General features: G+C 38.5%; 1 protein-coding gene across 3 annotated transcripts in view; it reads left to right on the top strand.

Annotated features, from left to right (window-relative positions):
- Positions 1-16,364, top strand: part of LOC104605286 (INO80 complex subunit D-like protein) — a 29,603-nt gene extending 13,239 nt beyond the window's left edge. For 2 of the 3 annotated variants that reach the window (XM_010269994.3, XM_088896466.1), the window contains exons 2-3: positions 3,364-3,786; positions 15,931-16,364. In XM_010269994.3, coding sequence (XP_010268296.1) covers positions 3,364-3,628 — 265 coding nt within the window. In that variant the 3' untranslated portion in view covers positions 3,629-3,786; positions 15,931-16,364. Of the gene's footprint in view, positions 1-2,583; positions 2,662-3,363; positions 3,787-15,930 lie in introns of all 3 variants that reach the window. The other variant, XM_088896467.1, reaches the window with a different exon arrangement.
- The last annotated feature ends 2,134 nt before the right edge of the window (positions 16,365-18,498 follow it).

Raw genomic sequence — 18,498 nt, 5'->3', positions numbered from 1 at the left:
CTTTGTCTCTATGGATGTTTCCTTTTTTGAGTCTAAACCATTCTACCCTGTTTCTCCTTAGGGGGAGAGTCTGAGAGTAGTATGGAGGAAGAGAAGCATGCTCATCAGGTCTATCTTCCTTCTATTTTGGATCCTAGTCTTTTTCGTGTCTTCCTGCGTAAGAGTTTTAGAAATCAATAGTGTTCTCAAGATGTGGAGCTGCTGGATACCGAACAACCGACACTGCCAGACTATTGGGAGGTAAGTCCAACTGAGCCATATACCTTTGTTCTTATTGATTCCCTTACTCTCATTTCAGTTGTGGATGATCTTGACATTCTTATTGCCCAAAGAAAAGGGGTCAGGTCATGCACTACCAAACACCCCATTACCCATTATGTCCTACGGTCATATTTCTCCCTCATATAGTGCCTTCTTATCTACCGTTGATTGTATTCCTATACTCAAAAGTGTGACAAAGGCTTTGACTTGCCCTGAATGGAAAGGTGCTATGGTGGAAATTAATGCCCTTCATTAGATTCATACTTGAGACTTGGTGGATCTTCCAAAAGGGAAAGACCCATTGGGGGGGTGTAAATGGGTGTTCACAGTGAAACACAAGGTAGATGGAACATTAGAAAGGTACAAAACAAGGCTGGTATAAGGGTATACTCAGGTCTATGGTGCTGATTATGACGAGACATTTGCTCTAGTGGCAAAGATGAATTCAATTTGAGCTTCTATCATTGGCTAAAATTTTGATTGAGTGTTGCACCAACTTGATGTAAAAAAATGCCTACCTAAATGGTGATTTGAGAAATGAGGTGCACATGGTTCAAAAACTGAGTTTTTGTGCTAAAGAAAGTGAAAATAAGGTGTGCAAGTTGAGAAAGTCTTTCTATGGCTTAAACAATCTCCTAGAGCATGGTTTGATAGGTTTCATACGACAATTCAACAAGTAGGTCTCAAACAATGTCAGTCTGATCACACTCTCTTTTGTTAAGAGATGTTAGGGGTAAATTGTAGTGTTGATAGTATATGTGGATGACATCATCATTACAGGGAATTGGGGCTTTAAGTTACAAAAGTTGAAGGAGTTCTTAGCTTCCCAATTTGAAGTGAAAGATCTAGGACCCCTAAAGTATTTTCTTAGGATTATGGTTGCCCGCTCACAAATGGGTGTCTTCATTTCTCAGAGTAAATACATCTTGGATCTTTTACAAGACTTAGGCAAACTAGGTGCAAAGCCAATTGATACCCCTATAGATGTTAATCATAAACTGGGTGTGGGTGATTGTGATGGTGAGCCTCTAAAGGATGTGAAACAGTTTCAAAGATTAGTGGGAAGATTACTTCATTTGTCTATGACACACCCTGACATTGCTTATTTTGTTGGGGTTTTAAGCCAGTTCATGCATGCAACTAAGGTACCACACTTGGAGGGTGCTAAGAGGATCCTTAGGTATTTAAAGAAGTATCTTGGAACTGGTTTGCTATTTAGAAAACACAACCATTTAAAGGTGGAAGTTTATACAGTTGCCGATTGGGCAGGTGCTGTGGATGGCATAAAATCCATAAGTGGGTATTGTACTTTTGTGGGAGGAATTTTGGTGACATGGAGAGGTAAATAGCAAAGTGTGGTTGCAAGGTCAAGTGCTGAAGTTGAGTATAGAGCTATGGCACATAGGGTGTTTGAGGTGCTTTGGTTGAAGAATCTGGTACGAGAACCTGGGTTTAATGTTGACAGTCCCATGCCTCTTTATTGTGATAACAGAGCAGCCATAAACATTACATCTAATCCTGTCCTTCGCGATAGGACAAAGCACATTGAGGTAGATAAGCATTTCATAAGAGAGAAGCTTGCCAAGGGTGGAATCTGTGTTTCCTATGTTAACTCTAAAGAGCAACTGGGTGGTGTTCTCACAAAAGGATTTCTTTTGCAGTACAATGAACTGTGTGAGAAGTTGGGCATGATTGACATATACAGCCCAACTTGAGGGGGAGTGTTGTCAGCCTGTTATTAGAGTAAAAGTGCTGTTAGAGTGTTCCTCTCTTAAGGTTTTTATGTCCTTTTAATAGTGTGGGCCACCGGATCAAATCTGTAATTACAGTTCTTAAATTTTTTACATCATAGTATAAATAAAGATTCAGGCACTGCCAGCCCAGGTTTTTGGCACCCAAATCTCTTCTTCTCTCTTCCCTTTCTCTTCTTTGCTTCTTCCTTTCACTGTTCGATCATTTTTTGAATGAAAACAGGTCATATGCACTTTATGGCTGGTGTTCAGCATTATGATTGGTCCCACAGCCCAACAAATAGCTATCAAGTTCAGCTAATTTGTTCTCTCTCTTAACACCTAGTCAGTTGCATACTTGCATCATCAATGTCTAAGATGGAGGTGCTAGGAGGAATCTAGGATTTCATGTTTTAGATCTCTCTATTACAAGAAATCTTTATTTTAGGGTAGGTTGTTCATTAATATTGTGAGTTCATATTTTGTAGTCATAGTAACCAAATTATTAGAATTATGTAGAAATAATTATTCATATTCTGTGATTTCTCATTCCATTATTCTCGGAGATCTAATAGAAATCATCCATGTCCAGAAATCTTGTAGGATTTGGTCATATGGTGGGTTTGCTCAAGACAATTCCTGAGTCAACTCTCTGGGTTTCTCTACCATGGTACAAGTAGTGGCTGCTACATGCTTAAACTAGAGTTCTATAACATCATTAACTGAGTAGGAAGTTGGGAGCCCAACGGCCGAGTCCTTGTCTGGATTCATGTGCATTGATGGATTGTGCCCAACCCAGAATTCATTAAAAAGTTGCATATCTTAGATTCTTTAATTTAAGAAAATGGTAGTATCTGGATTCAGTTGTATACAGTACACTTTTTTTTGCCAATCAGTTGTGGTAATGCTTCCTCTTTCTCCTGTTGGGAGCAACAATTTGAAATATCCGCTGTTAGGATAACATTTATTCTCACTATCATGGGGAACAGATGATAGTAATCATTTAAATGACTGATATTGTGGGCAATGAGGCTTTTAGCCTCAAAAATCATTAAAAACCAATAAAGCCTTTTTTCTTTAAGGAGAGGTTAAGTATTGGTTCATCAAGAAAAAGGTAAAAAGACCCATGTACAACCAGAGGCTATACAATGGGGAATACATTGTATTAAAGCCAATAAAGCCATTGACAGCTAGGTCAAATGATTGCAATTTTTTGGCATATGAGACTTAGGAGTTTGATCCTCGGTTAGGAGTGATTAGATTAATTTTCCTGAGGTCAGACTGTTGCACATGTTGGGTCAGTATCTATTAAGTTGATTTGTTTTTTCTGATTCTTGATTACTTGGTTAATTAGATGCATTTGTCTTAACAGTGCACAGACTGGACCTATTCTTTGTGGGAAGCCAATACTGAGATCTACTGTTCCTTCTCTATGTATGGTCCACTTCCAAAAGGCTCAGAAACATGTTACACGGGCACTTAAGAAGGCAGGTCTTAATATTTCTTCATCAACTAAGCTGGCTCCCAAGTTCCATGTCATTGTTGCAGAAGCTGTGCACCAGATCCAGACTAAAAGAAGAGCAGCACGAAGGGCAACTTTAGATAACCGTGTGGTTAAGGAGTCAAATGCTGGTTGAGCCCCCTATGCCAATGTACTTGATCTTTTCCCTATTTGAGTTAGTGAAGTACATTAAGACAAAACTACACAGGTGAAATATCTTTAACAATTGGAGCAGGATGAAATCTTGAATTGGATGGGGATATGTGCATTAGGGGGCAAACCTTTTTGCCAAAGGTAATTTTCTGCATGCCTATTATCTCCATTAAAAGTCTAGTATTTCTGTTTTAATGCTCAGCCTGTTATTAAAATTATCATGTGATGAGGATTAACATACCGGTATCTGTAATAGAAATAGAAAGTTGATGATGCAAACTTGGATGGTTATGCTTTAACAATGGATATCCTGATAGAATGGAATGGTGAAACAGGTCTAGCCAATCTCATATGGTTGCAATAAGGTTTTTTAACATCAAAAGGAGAAAGCATATCATAACAGTTTACTATGTAAATAACTTAATCAACTAGCCTGCATGGCATGCTGAGATGTGTGATGTATCTGTAAAGCCATGTTGCAGTATTACTTAATGTAAGTCCCTCTAATCATGTAAGGAATATCAGATGCCTTTTGACATAAGAGGTTCTTCATTTTAGTGTCCTCCTTATTATCATCTAAACCTTGTCCTAATCATATGAGGTTGGTTATATGAATCTTATTTTTCAATTTTGTTTTATTCAGTGCCATATTCATTGTTAAACCACAGGCTCTTAAATCATTAGTTGCTACTTCAACCCATGTCCTTTTTGGTTTACCCCGAGCCCTTGTCATCCATCCAACTTTGTAATAAGATCACTTCTAAATACTGCTGCTGTAGTTGGTCTCTGTACATTCCTATACCAACTTAGTCTACTTTCCCTCATTTTTTTCACCTATTAGAATAATCTCAGTTATGGTCCTTTGAATAAGCTTCACCTATATTCATTTTTTGGACATGTCATTTCTTTATTGCCCAACACTTTGTTCCATACAAAATTATCTTGCCTTATAACCATTTTTAAAATTTCCTTTTAGCCTAAGCAGTATTCTCCTATCGCATAAGGCTCCAGATGCACCTCTCTGTTTTGCTCATCTTGCACTAATTCTGTTGGTGACATAAAAGATCTAAGGCTTTTGAAAAGATAGAAAAAAGAAGGATAAAAGAAGTTTCTTCTTTTGTTTTTGCTGTACTTTCTATCTCTCTCTTTTCACAATAAATAGAACTGGAGCTCTGGCCTGTGATTTCCTCCTTTCGTTTCCGTCTTAAATCTTTTACAATACAAAATTATGTCATTCTTTAGTTTCTCATAATTTCTTAGTCTTCTAATTCTTTTATTAACAAGTATATTATAGTGTTCTGTTTGGAGTATTGAAACTAATATATTTAAAATGTTATTTTCTTAGATTGGCCTAAGCTCCCTGATGAGTTGAGGTTGTGGCTGGAAAGAGAGTTTGACTTAGAAGAAATCAGGGATGCCATTTTCTCCATGGATAGATCTAAAGCCCCGGGCCCTGATGGTTTTAGATGGCCTTCTATCAAGATTGCTGGGAGATAATTAAGGCTGATATTCAAGTAGTGTTCTCAGAATTCTTTGGAAGAGATGTGATAAATCTAGGCCTGAATTCTACTTTTATTGCTTTAATTCCTCAGAAGGTTGGGGCTTGTCACCCTAAAGAGTTCATACCCATCAATCTGGTTAACAGTCTCTACAAGATCATTGCTAAGGTGTTATCCAGAAGAATTAAAGTGGTGCTCCCCTCAATTATCACCCATAATCAAGGTGCTTTTATGATGAGTAGGCAAATTGTGGAACAAATCTTAATTGCAAATGAGAGTGTGGAGGATTACAGAAGTAGAGGGGAGAAATGGTTGGTCTGTAAGTTGGATTTGGAGAAGGCATATGATCTGGTTGATTGGTCTCTGTTGATGGAAGTTTTAGAGTCTTTTGGGTTTGGGCAAAGGTGGTGCAAGTGGATAAAAGGGTGCATTAGAACTTGCCATTATTCTATGTTAGTAAACGACAAAGTGGTGGATCACCTTCCAGCTGTCAGGGATATTAGGCAAGGGGACCCTCTCTCCTCATTCCTCTTTACCCTATTTGCTGAAGTGTTAGGGAGGCTTATTGAGAGGGCAAACTCCATAAATCTGATTAGTGGTTGGAGAGTGGGGAGGGATAGGGATCCGGTTACTCACCTACAATTTGCAGATGACAATTCTATTTTGTGATGGCAAGGAGATTAGTGGGGTGAACAATCTAAAGATGGTGATTAAAGTGTTTGAACTAATGACTAACCTCAAAGTAAACCTTGATAAGAGTTGTGTGATTGGTATTAATATGAGTGAAGGAGAGGTGGAGGAAAGGGCCCGAGCGATAGGTTGTGAGATAGCTCATTGGCAAGAATTTAGGGCTTCCTTTAGGGGATAATCCTAGAAAAAGGAGTTTTTGGAATCCGGTGATTGACCGGTTCACTAAAAGGCTAGATTCTTGGAAGAAGAATTACTTGTCTTTGGGGGGTAGGATAACCCCGATTAAGTCAACATTGCCAAACCTTTCAATCTATTACTTGTCAGTGTTCAGAATCGCTGAAGGAGTTTGTAGGGAGTTGGAAAAACTAATGAGGGACTTTTATGGGACCCCAGGGAGGAGAAAAGGGACCATAGAGTTAGGTGGGAGCTAGTTACAAGAGCTAAAAGTGAAGGGGGACTGGGATTGGGGAACTTGAAGAAGAAGAATGAAGCTCTGTTAGGGAAATGGTTATGGAGATGGTCCAAAGAAAAGGAGAATTTGTGGGCTAAAATAATCCTAAGTATTCATGGGCAAGAGTCAGCTGGTTGGGATCCAGGACTATCATCTAGGGCTTCAAGAGCCTCTCCTTGGAAGTCTATTCATGCCATCCTTCAGTCTTTTCTTCCCTTCATCAGATATGATCTTGGTTCTGGTTTTTGGGAACACACTTGGGTGGGTGATTTTCCTTTGAAAGAGCAGTTCCCCTCCTTGTATGCTCTGTCTAGGTTTAAAAATGAACCAGTAGCAACCTTTGCTACCCTATCTAATTCTGCTATTGGTTGGAACTTGGGTCTTGGAAGGGCTCTCAGAGATTCTGAGTTGGAACCCATTTCGAATTTGCTTAAAATCTTGGATGAGGTAGCTCTTGAACCTTCCCGTGTGGACTCTAGGGTTTGGTCTCTTATCCCTTCGGGTATCTTCTCTTGCTCCTCTTTTTTCAAAGCATTGACACAACCTAGTCCGGTACCTGGGTCTTCTTTTCCAGTCCGGGAAGTTTAGGGTAGCCCTATCCCTCCTAGGGTAGGTGCTTTTTGCTGGGAAGCAATCCTAGAAAATTGTAACACTTGTGACATACTTCAAAAGAAAAGGCCTAATTGGTGTTTATCTTCGCATTGGTGCATCTTATGTAAGAAGAATGGTGAAAGCTATTATCACTTGCTTCTTGCCCTTTTGTTTCAAAGATTTGGTGTTGGTTATTTTCTTTATTTGGTTGCAGGTGTCCCTCCCCTTCAAACGTGCAAAGCTTGTTCAGTTCCACTCCAGTGAGGGGTTTAAAGAAGAGAGGTAAAATTTTGTGGAGATGTGCTAGAGCTGCTATTTGTTGGACGGTTTGGGAAGAAAGAAATCAAAGATTATTTCATGACAAAGAAAAAAGCAAGGAAGCCCTCATAGAAATTGTTTATGTTAGGGTGGCACATTGGGTCAAGTCTTTGAAGCTTTTTGAAGCCTATTCAGTATGAGACATCATTAGAAACTGGAAGGAAGTGGCTCGGTCAGCTCCTATGTCTGGTGCTATTAGACCTGTTTGGACTCCACCAGATTTGGGTTTCATCAAATTGAACTTCGATGGTAGCAGTGAAGGTAATCTAGGCCCTTCAGGCATAGGTGGTATTTTCCGGGATGAAGAGGACCGAATTATTGCTATTGTTCTTAGGATCTATAGGCTGGGGGGATTCTTTGAGAGCTGAAATCCTGGCAGTTCTAGAAGGAATTAAAAGAGCTAAGCAGTTGAATATTAGTAAGCTGCTGGTGGAAGGAGACTCTCAATTGACTGTTAGTTGGTTGCAGAAGGAAGAGTCTAGCCTGTGGAAGTTCTCAAATGAAAGAAAGAAAATCAAGCAGCTAACTCAGAATATGATTGTAAGGGTTCAATGGGCCAAGAGAAGCACTAATTCCATGGCTGACACCTTGGCTAAACAGGGGGTGGGAAGATCTAATTTCTTTTGGGCTATATTGTAATAGGTGTTTTCAGTTCTGTAAAAAAATGTTATTTTCTTTTAGATATGATGATTTGCCACTATTTTGAGATGAAATTCAGTTTATGTGGATGCTGTTTAATATATAAATCTAGGGAATCAACCTAGAATTGAATTTTTTTCCCTTTTCAACTTCTATAGCCAAGAGCTCTACTGTTACCTAGAATCCTTTATTTTTGACCAATAACAGGATCATTTTGTTAAAAGATTAAATAAATAGGAAGATACAAGATAAGAGGGGAGGCATAATCTCTCTTAATCCTCCCCATCAGAATTACACAAACTTACAAGTAACAACAAGTCCCAAAACAAGTTTCTCCTTTCCACCCCTTGTTTAGCAAGTACAGCATCAAATGAGTTAGCACTTATCTTTACCTGTTGAGATCTCACGTCCATTATTTTGGGGCAGCCATCTAAACCTCCTTTTTTCATTTGCATAATTCTAGAAACCAGTTTCCTCTTTTTGTATCCAATTAATCACCAATTTTGAATCTCCTTCAACAACCAATCTTCTAATATAATAGCTCCTTTTTCCTTTGAACTCCTTCTAGTATAGCCATAATCTCAGCTCTAAGCGAGTCACCTGTACCTTTTGACCCTGAATGCAACAACTTTCCTTCATCCTCCAAAACACCTCCAATACTTGAAGGACTCGGGTTACTTTCATTACTCCCATCGAAGTTCAGATTATGAACCCTTCAACTGGAGGAGATCAAAGAGGCCTGATTGCAACCTTAGATGGAGCTGAATGAGCCACTTCCTTCCAATTTCTAAGCAAAGCATATGTAGAAAATTAGAAATATCCTTGAAAAATCTCTAAAGATTTTACACACTGCACTACTCTGATGGTAATGACTTCAATTAAAGCTTCCTTGCTTCTCTCTTTTTTAGAGAATATCTTTAGATTTCTTTCTTCCTAGATTGTCCAGTAGACAATCACTCTACTGCATCTCCATAGTATTCACCCCTCCTCTTTGGCCACCTGACAGAAGAGGAAGCAAACAAGTTTTGTATATCTGGCGGGCAAGTCCACCTACAACCAAACAAAGAGAGAAATCAATCCCAAATAGACAAAACAAAGGGCTAGAAGATGAATAAATGATAGCAAGTTTCACCATTAGCCATACATAGAACGCACTAGTGTGGAGATAAACACTAATTAGGTCTTTTTCTTTAAAGTAGTTGGCAAGTGTTGAACCTTTCTAGGAAGGTTCATCAAAAAAAAAAAGTGTTGAACCTTTCTAGGAAGGCTTCCCAACAAAAAGCTATAATCCTAGGCAATATAGGTTCACCCCAAGCTTCCTTAGCAGGAAAAGGTTGCCTAAGTATGTCAGAGGGTTGAACCAGACTCTTAAAAAACAAAACACAAGTAAAGGAGCTCGAGAAAGACAAGGCCCAAAGACGACTATCCAGTTTCACTTGATCCAAGAATACCCCTTCCAAGACTTGTAGTAGGGCCAATACATTGTTTAATACAAAGTCTTTGACTCCCCTCCTTAAACCCAAATCCCAATCAAAGCTAGTCCTCAAGTTAGAAGGAACCACAAAATTGGACATAGGTTCAACTTTAATATTTGAGATAGCAAACAAGGAAGGAAATTGTTCTTGCAATGCCAAGTCCCCCACCCAAATCTGTTCCCAAAATTTAACAAGATTGCTAGAGCACAAGTTATACCTGATAAAAGGTAGGATGGAAGAATGCCATGTATGGATTTACAAGGTGAAGCTTATGTAGCCCTAGCCAATACTCCCACATCCCTTCCATTAGTTTCTAGCTCATGCATGCATACTCAAAATCACCTTTACCCACATCTTGTCTCTACCTATTGGAAGACTTAACAGCCACTTTCCCGATAATGCCAAACTCCTCATTTGAACGTTTCATATCCCTAAGCCACTGAAATTCTCACCTGTACTAACCACCTCCCAGCTAACTTGGTAGTCCCTCTTTTGTTTTTTTTGAAAAGAGGTAAGGTAAAATCTATTTATGAAAAAAAAGATAATCATACAAGAATGGGGGGAACCACAAGCCAGTTCACCCCCAAAGGATATGATCATAGCTCCCACAAACTAACTGAGCTAAGCATCACAAACAAGTTCTGATTACAAAACTCAGGGATGATAGAAAGCCAAGAAGCAAGTCTGGCCACAATACACTGGATTAACACCTCAGGTTCTTTCTTCTCTTTTCTGAAAACTGTCATTCCTCTCAGAGCATATAGTATTGATTACTGCTGCCGGTATGGCTCTCCAAATGTATTTGCCTTTATTTGAGAGGCCCGGAAGGTACCAGCTATGAAACAGATCCTTCACTGTACCTAGCATTATCCAACAAACACCTACAGCATCAAAGAAATGAGACCAGATAGTCCAGGCAAGCTTGCAATGAATATAGAGATGTTCAATGGATTCCTCTTCAAGACCACAGATCCCACAGCTAAGGTCATCTAGGCTGAAACCTCTTTCCATCAGTAGTCCAATTCCAGATCCATTGGTCTTCTGAATGGGGCTGAAAAGAAAATGTATCTAAGCTACTTAGCAAGTTCACAACTTCATCCACCTCAGTCTTGGAAACCTCTTCGGAATTTAGGCTTTACACCACTTTACCTCAGACTAACTCGAAAGAGTCAGCAACCATTGCCTCTTTATCCTCAGCCACTGAGAAGAGCATAGGAAATCTCTTCCACAGGTACATCATCAAGCCATTTGTCCTTCCAGAAGCGGATTCTTCCCCCATCTCCTAACTTGAAGCTCACCCTTTTAGGACACTAGGAAGAGTTTTCAAAATAGCTTTCCATATTGAGCATCCATATGAAGGCAAGTTGATAGCAGTTATCCATCCCCCCAGTTGAAGACCATATTTGGATGCAATGAGATTCTTCCACCAGCTGTTTTCTTTCACGCCAAATCTCCCGATCCACTTACCGAATAAGGCTGTATTCAATGTTTTGATTCTTCTCAGTCCCAAACCGCCTGAATTCTGTGGAGTATAGATCTGATCCGATGCAATCATGTGTATCTTTTTTTCATCTTCCCACCCTTTCCATTAAAAGCCTCCTTGTAATTTTTCAATTCTCTTTGCTATTGTGCTAGGGATGGGGAAGGGAGATAGAAAATAAGTTGGCAGGTTTGCAAGAGTGCTTTTAATCAGGGTAACTCTTCCCCTTTTGAAAGGTATTTTGCCTTCCAGGAAGTGAGTTTCCTCTCAAGTCTTTCCAACACTGGCTCCCATATTGCTGTAGAAGAACACTTTGCACCCAACGGAAGGCCAAGATAGGTAGTTGGGAGCTTGATTACTTTACAACCCAGAAAAAATTCCCACTAGTGTTTCTAATTGAGCAAAAGAAGCGTCAATGAAACACAGTGTCATCAGCAAAGTGGAGCACATCGACCCTTTCACCCCTGGCTTAATTTCAAAGCCCTCCCAAAGACCAGCCTGTCCTGCCCGATTGATGAATTGGGTCAGGACTTCCATCACACAAAGGGAAAGAAGAGGTGACAAGGGGTCTCCTTGGCAAATGCCTTTTAAACTTTTGAAGAAACCAAATGAATTTCCATTAATTAAAACAGAAAATTTTGGTGAAGAAAAACATATCTTCATCCAGTTTCTCCATTTCTAGCTGAAGTTCATTTTTTCAAGAATGTAGTTTAGGCATCTACAATTAATGTGATCATTGGCTTTTTCAAGATCCACTTTGCATAGAATTCTTGGTTTCCCCAGTGTTTTAAAAGCGCAAGGCGCTGAGGCCAATTTGCACTCGAGGTGCAAGGCGCTGAGGTCAATTTGCACCCGAGGCGCAAGGCAAGGTGCACGCCTTTTTGAAGCAAGGCACAAAAATACAAAAAAAAAGTCAGAAAATTCAAAGAAAGGCCAAAAATGATAAAATATTAAACATAATATTAGTAAAAGAAGAAGAAGAAGAAGAAGAAGAAGCTGATTTGGGAGAATTGACGTCATCTTCAGGCAGATCACCAAAAGCTTAACCTTGGGTGGTCGACCTCTTTGGGTGCCTAACCTTGGCACTCCTAGACCAACATCCCTTGCGGGGCGGCCTTGGTTAATGGCTAGCATGGCTACTAGGGTTCCTCATGGGCGCACACATGCTCATGGGGACAGTGCATGGACCGGCATTGCGCCACTGACACTTAAGGGAGGCTTGGTATGCGGGCCTGGCCTAAGCATGACCCTTCACCACGCCAGCCCCTTGCCTAAGCTAAATGAGCTATCCTGTTTACCCTAGCGCACGGGTGTGTTCCGGCTCAGTGGTTGCCTATCATCAACAGTACATTGGGTGCCCACATCATCGGCATACAGGAGTACCTTCAGATCGGCGCCAAGTCGCTTCTCATCATGCCCATCCCCCTTTAGCACGTAAGTGGTGCCTCCCATGGACCGGCAAGAGTTAGCAGAGTGCCCTGGCCATGAGCCTTGAGGTCATGATCCAGTGCTACTGACCTTGGTGGAGCCATCTTATCGAGCAACTCCTAGCCCCAAGCACACATAAGGCTTGTCCTGGCCTACTTTGGCTTGGACGCCGCATGGGTTTCTTCCGCTACAGAGCTACCCTTGTGACACTGAGGCATATGCCAGAGGCACTGACAGCTCTGAAGCGTACACCTCATACACTTTTTTCATGAGGCGTGCTAGGTGTCTGCCTCGTGCGCCTCATGCACACCTCATGTAAAAAGATAGAAAAAAAGAAAAAAGAAAGAAAAAAAAAGAAAAAAAAGGAAAGGAAAAGAAAGAAAGAGAAGAAAAATAAAGAAAAGGGAAGGGAAGGGAAGGGAAGGGAAGGGAACACCTTCTTCCTCCTCATCCCCCCTCTTCTTAAGGAGGCACCTCCTTGTGTTTGGGAGGCTTACACCTCTTATGTTCTGAACTATGCCTCACGCCTCTAAGTAGTGGAACACCTTGCATCATGCCTCTGTGTTTTAAAACATTAATTTAAACTCAGAAAATGTAAATGGTTGTAATTGATCTCCCAAATAATCTATTACACAAAAAAGTAATATTTAACTTCATGTTTGAACTAAATATTGAGCTAGCTCGAGGTAGTAATCATGTAAGTTAGGCAGGCAATAACATTGTTACTCCACATATCTACAATATTGTCACCAACTTATTTTATAATGCTATCATTTTTATCAGCAACATGGAAAAGATTTCATTAAAATTAGATAAAAGAGGTATAACAAGAAGTTGTGACAAGATATAACAGACTCAAGAGGACAAATTTAACCCAGAAAACTACAAATGAGCCCACTACATAGACTGTCTCTAAACCCCTTGCTTAGCTAGCCCATCTGCAAAATGGTTTGTAGATCTTCTGATCCAATTGACTTGAATCATCATTTCGTTAGATACCTTCTATAATCGTCCCATAAATTCCAAGTTACTCCTCCATTCTTCAGCCAACTCACAATTGTTCTCGAGTCCCCTTCTATAATTAGTCTTTTAATACCCAATTCTTTTGCTTTCTCCACCCCATAGATTGTTGCCAAAAAATTCTCATCTGAGTATATCACCTTGCCCAATTCAATTGGACCTGAGTAGAATGAGAGTATAATTCCTTTCTCATCCCTAATTATTCTACCAGCGCCTGATCCATATTTCATCCAAATTGATCCCTATTTCCTCCAGTTCTTGAATCCTAGACATTAAGTTCACCTTTCTTCTATTCATTCAAAATGATCCCTATTTCATCCAATTCTTCAATCCTAGACATTAAGTTCACCTTTCACTCTAGGTAATGCTCTTACAACCATAATTTATCAAAAAAAAAAGCTCTTACAACCATAGCCTCCCAAGGTTTTTCCTAGTCCACATTAAAGAGGAATTTATCCAATTTTGAGCACAATGGGTTTTCTTGAAAATTGGACTATGTAAACCCAGCTTGCGGTAGGTCTTCAACTCATATGAATTTATAACATCATTAAACTTCCTCATGCTAGTTGAATTCTATTGGTGGGAGTTACTAGTTTAATCAGAAAACCTAATCACATCAAGTCTCCTCCCAACTGTCAAGCACCATACCACAAACCTCTTATTTCAAACAATTCCTCCCACATCTTATTCCTCTCTCTATAAAATAATGGGTTTGTACACATTGGTTAATACCCAATGAAATGTTACTCAGAGTGTCAAACGCATGATTGGTGCCTCAGGGGAACCAGGAGTGGCTGTATCTGAGTATCATACCGACACGTGTTGCTCTCTAAGAAGACCCTTAATTGTGCTCTAACTACCTTGTGGCCCTCAAAGACACATTTTCCAAAATTACCTAGACTAATGAATATTCTGGAATTCATGCTCCATGCTCCATGCTCATAACCTTGTTCCCTCATTTCTATAAATAGGGAAACCCTAATCTGTGAAGGGGATTTGGATCCTAGCCCATTTGAGTCCTATCTCCCAGAACATCTTCCTTCCCCGCTTCCAAAGTTTTAAGTCCATCCTTATCCCTGTTGGCATACAGGAGGAAGGTGTAATTAATTCTCTCCAAAGTTTTCTTATTTCTAAAAATTTTAGACATTCCAAAAATGCTCCCCCCCATTTCATCCCAAAATATACAAAAACTAAAAATATATCAGATCTTGGAGCTTTAAGTCTACCCATCGAATTCAACACTGATTTCTTGTCCTCAATTACTGCAGGTTCAAACAAATGAGAAGTAGGATCAAACCTACCATTTCTTTCAGAACTAAATAGGTCAAAATAATTAACATGATTATTGTCAACATTGTCATGTTCATGATCTAATTGCCATCCAAATTATTTATCCAAACAATATTGTTCCTTTTCCTTCTGATCTATGTAGATTAAGTAAAATACTTAGTATTCATGTTTCCTTGTTGCAACCATAGCTGCTTAGATTTGTCTCCAGAGTTGTTCTTGCTGTTGATCATTCCACTCTTGCCATGAATACCTTTCCATCTCAACAATCATTTGGTTAATCCTATCCAATTTCCTAATATCCCCAAACTGAGTAATTCCCCAATTTAAGCATTTTATAAGAGTCTAATTTAACTTCAATTCTATACTCTACATACCCACTAATATTCAACTTCCATCCTTGTTTGATGATGTTAATATGCTCCTCATCCATAAAAATAATTAAAAAAAAAAGAAAGAGATTTTAATACACTCCTCATGCCACATAAAAAAAAAAGAACTAAATGGTTTTGGGTGAAAAACTGTCCTAGGATATAAATTTAATAAAACAAGCTTATGATCCAATCCCCATTTAGGACAGGCAAAATCAACCATGTTTGGAAATATCTCCAAAATTTCCATAAAATCAGAAACTCTATTTAATTTTTTTACACACAAAGTTAAAATCTTTCATACCATTTGACCAAGTAAAATTACCACTAACCATATCATTTTCAAACAAGTTAAACTGATTAAAAAAATTAGAAATTGAAAATTCATACCATTTGACCAAGTAAAATTACCACCTAACCATATCAATTTCAATCAGGTTAAACTGATTAAGAAAATTAGAAAATGCAAATTTGCTATTTTTGCTATCCAACTTCATTTTATCAACAAGCATACCATCATCATCATCATCATTAGGAAAGAGAAAATTAGACAAATTAAATCGCCCAAAAAAAGACAAAGCAAATTTATTAACAAAATAAGGCCATTACTAAATGTTAGTCCCAGGCATCTAGGGTCTTGGTTGGGGTGGTGGTGCAGAGCATCAAGACAAACTGTTGAAGTGTGTTTTGGTTCATCATTTTTTCAATGATTCCTGAGTGTTCTGGTGGTTCAGGCAACATCAATTATCGGAGTATGTTTTCTTATGTTTATATACCTTATTTGTAGTCATGTAAGACACAGATTTAGCGTTTAGGATTCATTTGAGTTTCTCTAGCATATTCAAAGCATATCCTGATACCTCTCTTAGAATTGTGTTACCCTGCAAAGAATTGAAGCTTGGAGGCCAATCTCAACTTTATTCTATACATACATAAGAAGGTACTTGCATGTATGTACTTGTCAAAAAGAAAAAAGAGAACTTGTATGTATGCAAGTTTATTTACCCTTCCCTTTGATTGCTTTTCTATTTTTCAGGTGGTGGAAATAAGAATAAGAGGCCGAGTTGTATATTTTCTCAGTGGTGATGGAAAATGGTCATCAAATTAATCGAGTTCATTAGTGGTGGAGATTTACCATTCAAACAATCCTTTAGGCTAAATAGATGAATTCAGTTTCATGCAGGTATGTTCAGTTTACAAACAAATAAACTGGAGGTTCAGTTTATAATGAAGAATATTTTATCAGATCAAAACAAGGAGGTTCCGATAATGAAGATAGTAGTTTTTCAACTGTATAGTGCTGATTCTTGGGAAAATCCATATTGTAAATGAAACCTCATGAACTGATTGTTTTCCATTTTGATCGGATTTTGACTTTTTAACTGAACCAAGTGATCCTTTGACTGGATTTTACATCCGTTTACAAGTTTAAAGAAGGTGAGATGTGGAATATTTTCAAGGACTTGAAAATCACTTGTCTTGTGGATTCTGGCGGACTGGAGGGGGGTGGGGGGGAGGTATAACATCTTAATATCCTCATATTTTCAAGCAAATTGCCCTTGGCCAATGATTAGGGCTGTCAATGGGTCAGGTCTGCTTGGCATGTTATGTTGGTTTTGGCTCTGAGGTTTTGTCCCAATTAGTAATTGGGTTGGGACTGGTTCTTGTTGTTGCGATTCTGACCTGAACCAATTATATAGTTAATCATATGCAAAGGCCTCTGGTTTTATTGTAAGTTTTATTATTATTTGTTCAAAAAGGGTAACTTTCATTTTTATTAAGTTTATATTATCAAAGATAAAGTTTTAAATTTTTATTATCATAGGTAACTACAGAATGACCACCCCATACTAATTATGGTGCCAGTATTTCGTTCAATTTTGTTTGACATCCATCAATTTAGGTTAGTTTTTTATTTGATATTTTCTTGATTTATGGATTTGCTATTAATTTAAGAGATTAAATCAGATTTTATTTGTGTACAATAACCCACTATAGAAGATACATCATTTGAAATGTTTTTTTCTTTTTCTTTTTCTTTTTATTTTATTTAAATCAGATTTTATTTGAGACTTGAGAGTGGAAAAAACCCACTCTCGTGATACTCTTTTCTTTGAAAAAAAAAGATGCCATTTGTCTAAAGGAGAGGCCCTGTAGTCAGAAGTAACCACACACACTAGACAATGACCACCCGGTACTAAGGATGGTGCCAATATTTTGATAAATTTTGTGACACCCATTATTTATGTTGTAAAGTTAGGTGTTAGTACAAAATCTATTATAATGGAGTTAAATTGTAATGGGTCGGGTTTACCCTCGTTTTGACTACCAATGGGTTAGAAAGCCCACCTTGTTCCCGTATGGTAAAATAACCACAAGAATTGGCACCATCAAGTCATCAACACCAAACATAAACACGGTGCTACAGTTGTGTTGTGATTGTTGGTATCGTTGACTAAACTCAAGGCATGGTACAAATTGGCAACAAGTTTTAAAATTAATACAGCCGGAAATAACATCTAGTTGCAGATATATGGTCCGTTTGGTTCGTGGTTAGAATTGGAATCGGAATTGAAATCCTTCACAATTGGAATGCTATATTCTCATAGTCTGTTTGGTTCATAAGGTTTTAAAAATCAGCTTGGAACCAGAACCTTTCTGGCCATTGGTTTTTGGGTTGATGGTTCAACCATCTGGTTTGAATGGCCTAATCTAATGAAAAATAAAAAATTAAAATAAAGACGGCCAAAACTGTTGAACGAGTCGAATGGGTCGACAGTTTGACTGCCTAGGTCAGCAGGTCGTTGACCAATTCAACGGGATTTTTTTGCTAGGGACCGGGTTTTGGGTAAAGCAGAACTGGTTGCCTAGACGGTTCTCTGGCTGAATGGTCCGACCATTGGGATCAATGGCTGTTCAAAAACATTGTTGGTTCAGACAAGAATGGGACTTGGAATCAGTAGGAATGGGATTTTATTCCCAAGCTAGGGGCAGGAAATGACTATTCTCTCAAATGGGGGAATGCCATACTAACAGGAATAAGAATGAGATTCCGATTCTACTCAACCAAACAGTTGGAATCAGAATAGCCCATTCTGATTTTAGACCCTTATTCCCGTGAATCAGATGGGGTCTTAGTGTTATTTTTTTGGCACTCTAGAGAATGACATCTAGATTGAGATTAAACAAAATTTGTCTTAATAAATTTCCCGAGGATTAGGAATAAACTGCTAAATTGCGCATGTTTCCAATCCAAAAATTGATTTAAATGCCCAAACATCTGATTTTAACAAACGTAATGACAAATCGATCTTTCAAAGTAAATATTGATTATTGACAAATAGTCTTTGAGCAACAATGGCCTCTAGTCCTTAAAAGCAAATATGGGATTTGGTAGTTGGCACAAATCATCGTTGGTAGCCAAGATAACATGTTTTACACTTTTTTTTTTTTGATATTCGGTGCCATGTAAGGATTAAAATATTGGTATCGGATATTTAGATACGGATACAGATACAGATATATTTAGAAAGCGCATGGATACATTGAGAAAATGCACACAAATTTCATAAATATATTAATAATATTAAGTTTAATGTCAAAA

Source organism: Nelumbo nucifera, chromosome 1 (assembly GCF_055504915.1).
Source record: "Nelumbo nucifera cultivar China Antique chromosome 1, China Antique-T2T, whole genome shotgun sequence".
Taxonomy (NCBI): domain Eukaryota; kingdom Viridiplantae; phylum Streptophyta; class Magnoliopsida; order Proteales; family Nelumbonaceae; genus Nelumbo; species Nelumbo nucifera.
The sequence above is the reverse complement of the archived record's forward strand: the minus strand, read 5'-3'. Positions and strand labels throughout refer to the sequence as shown.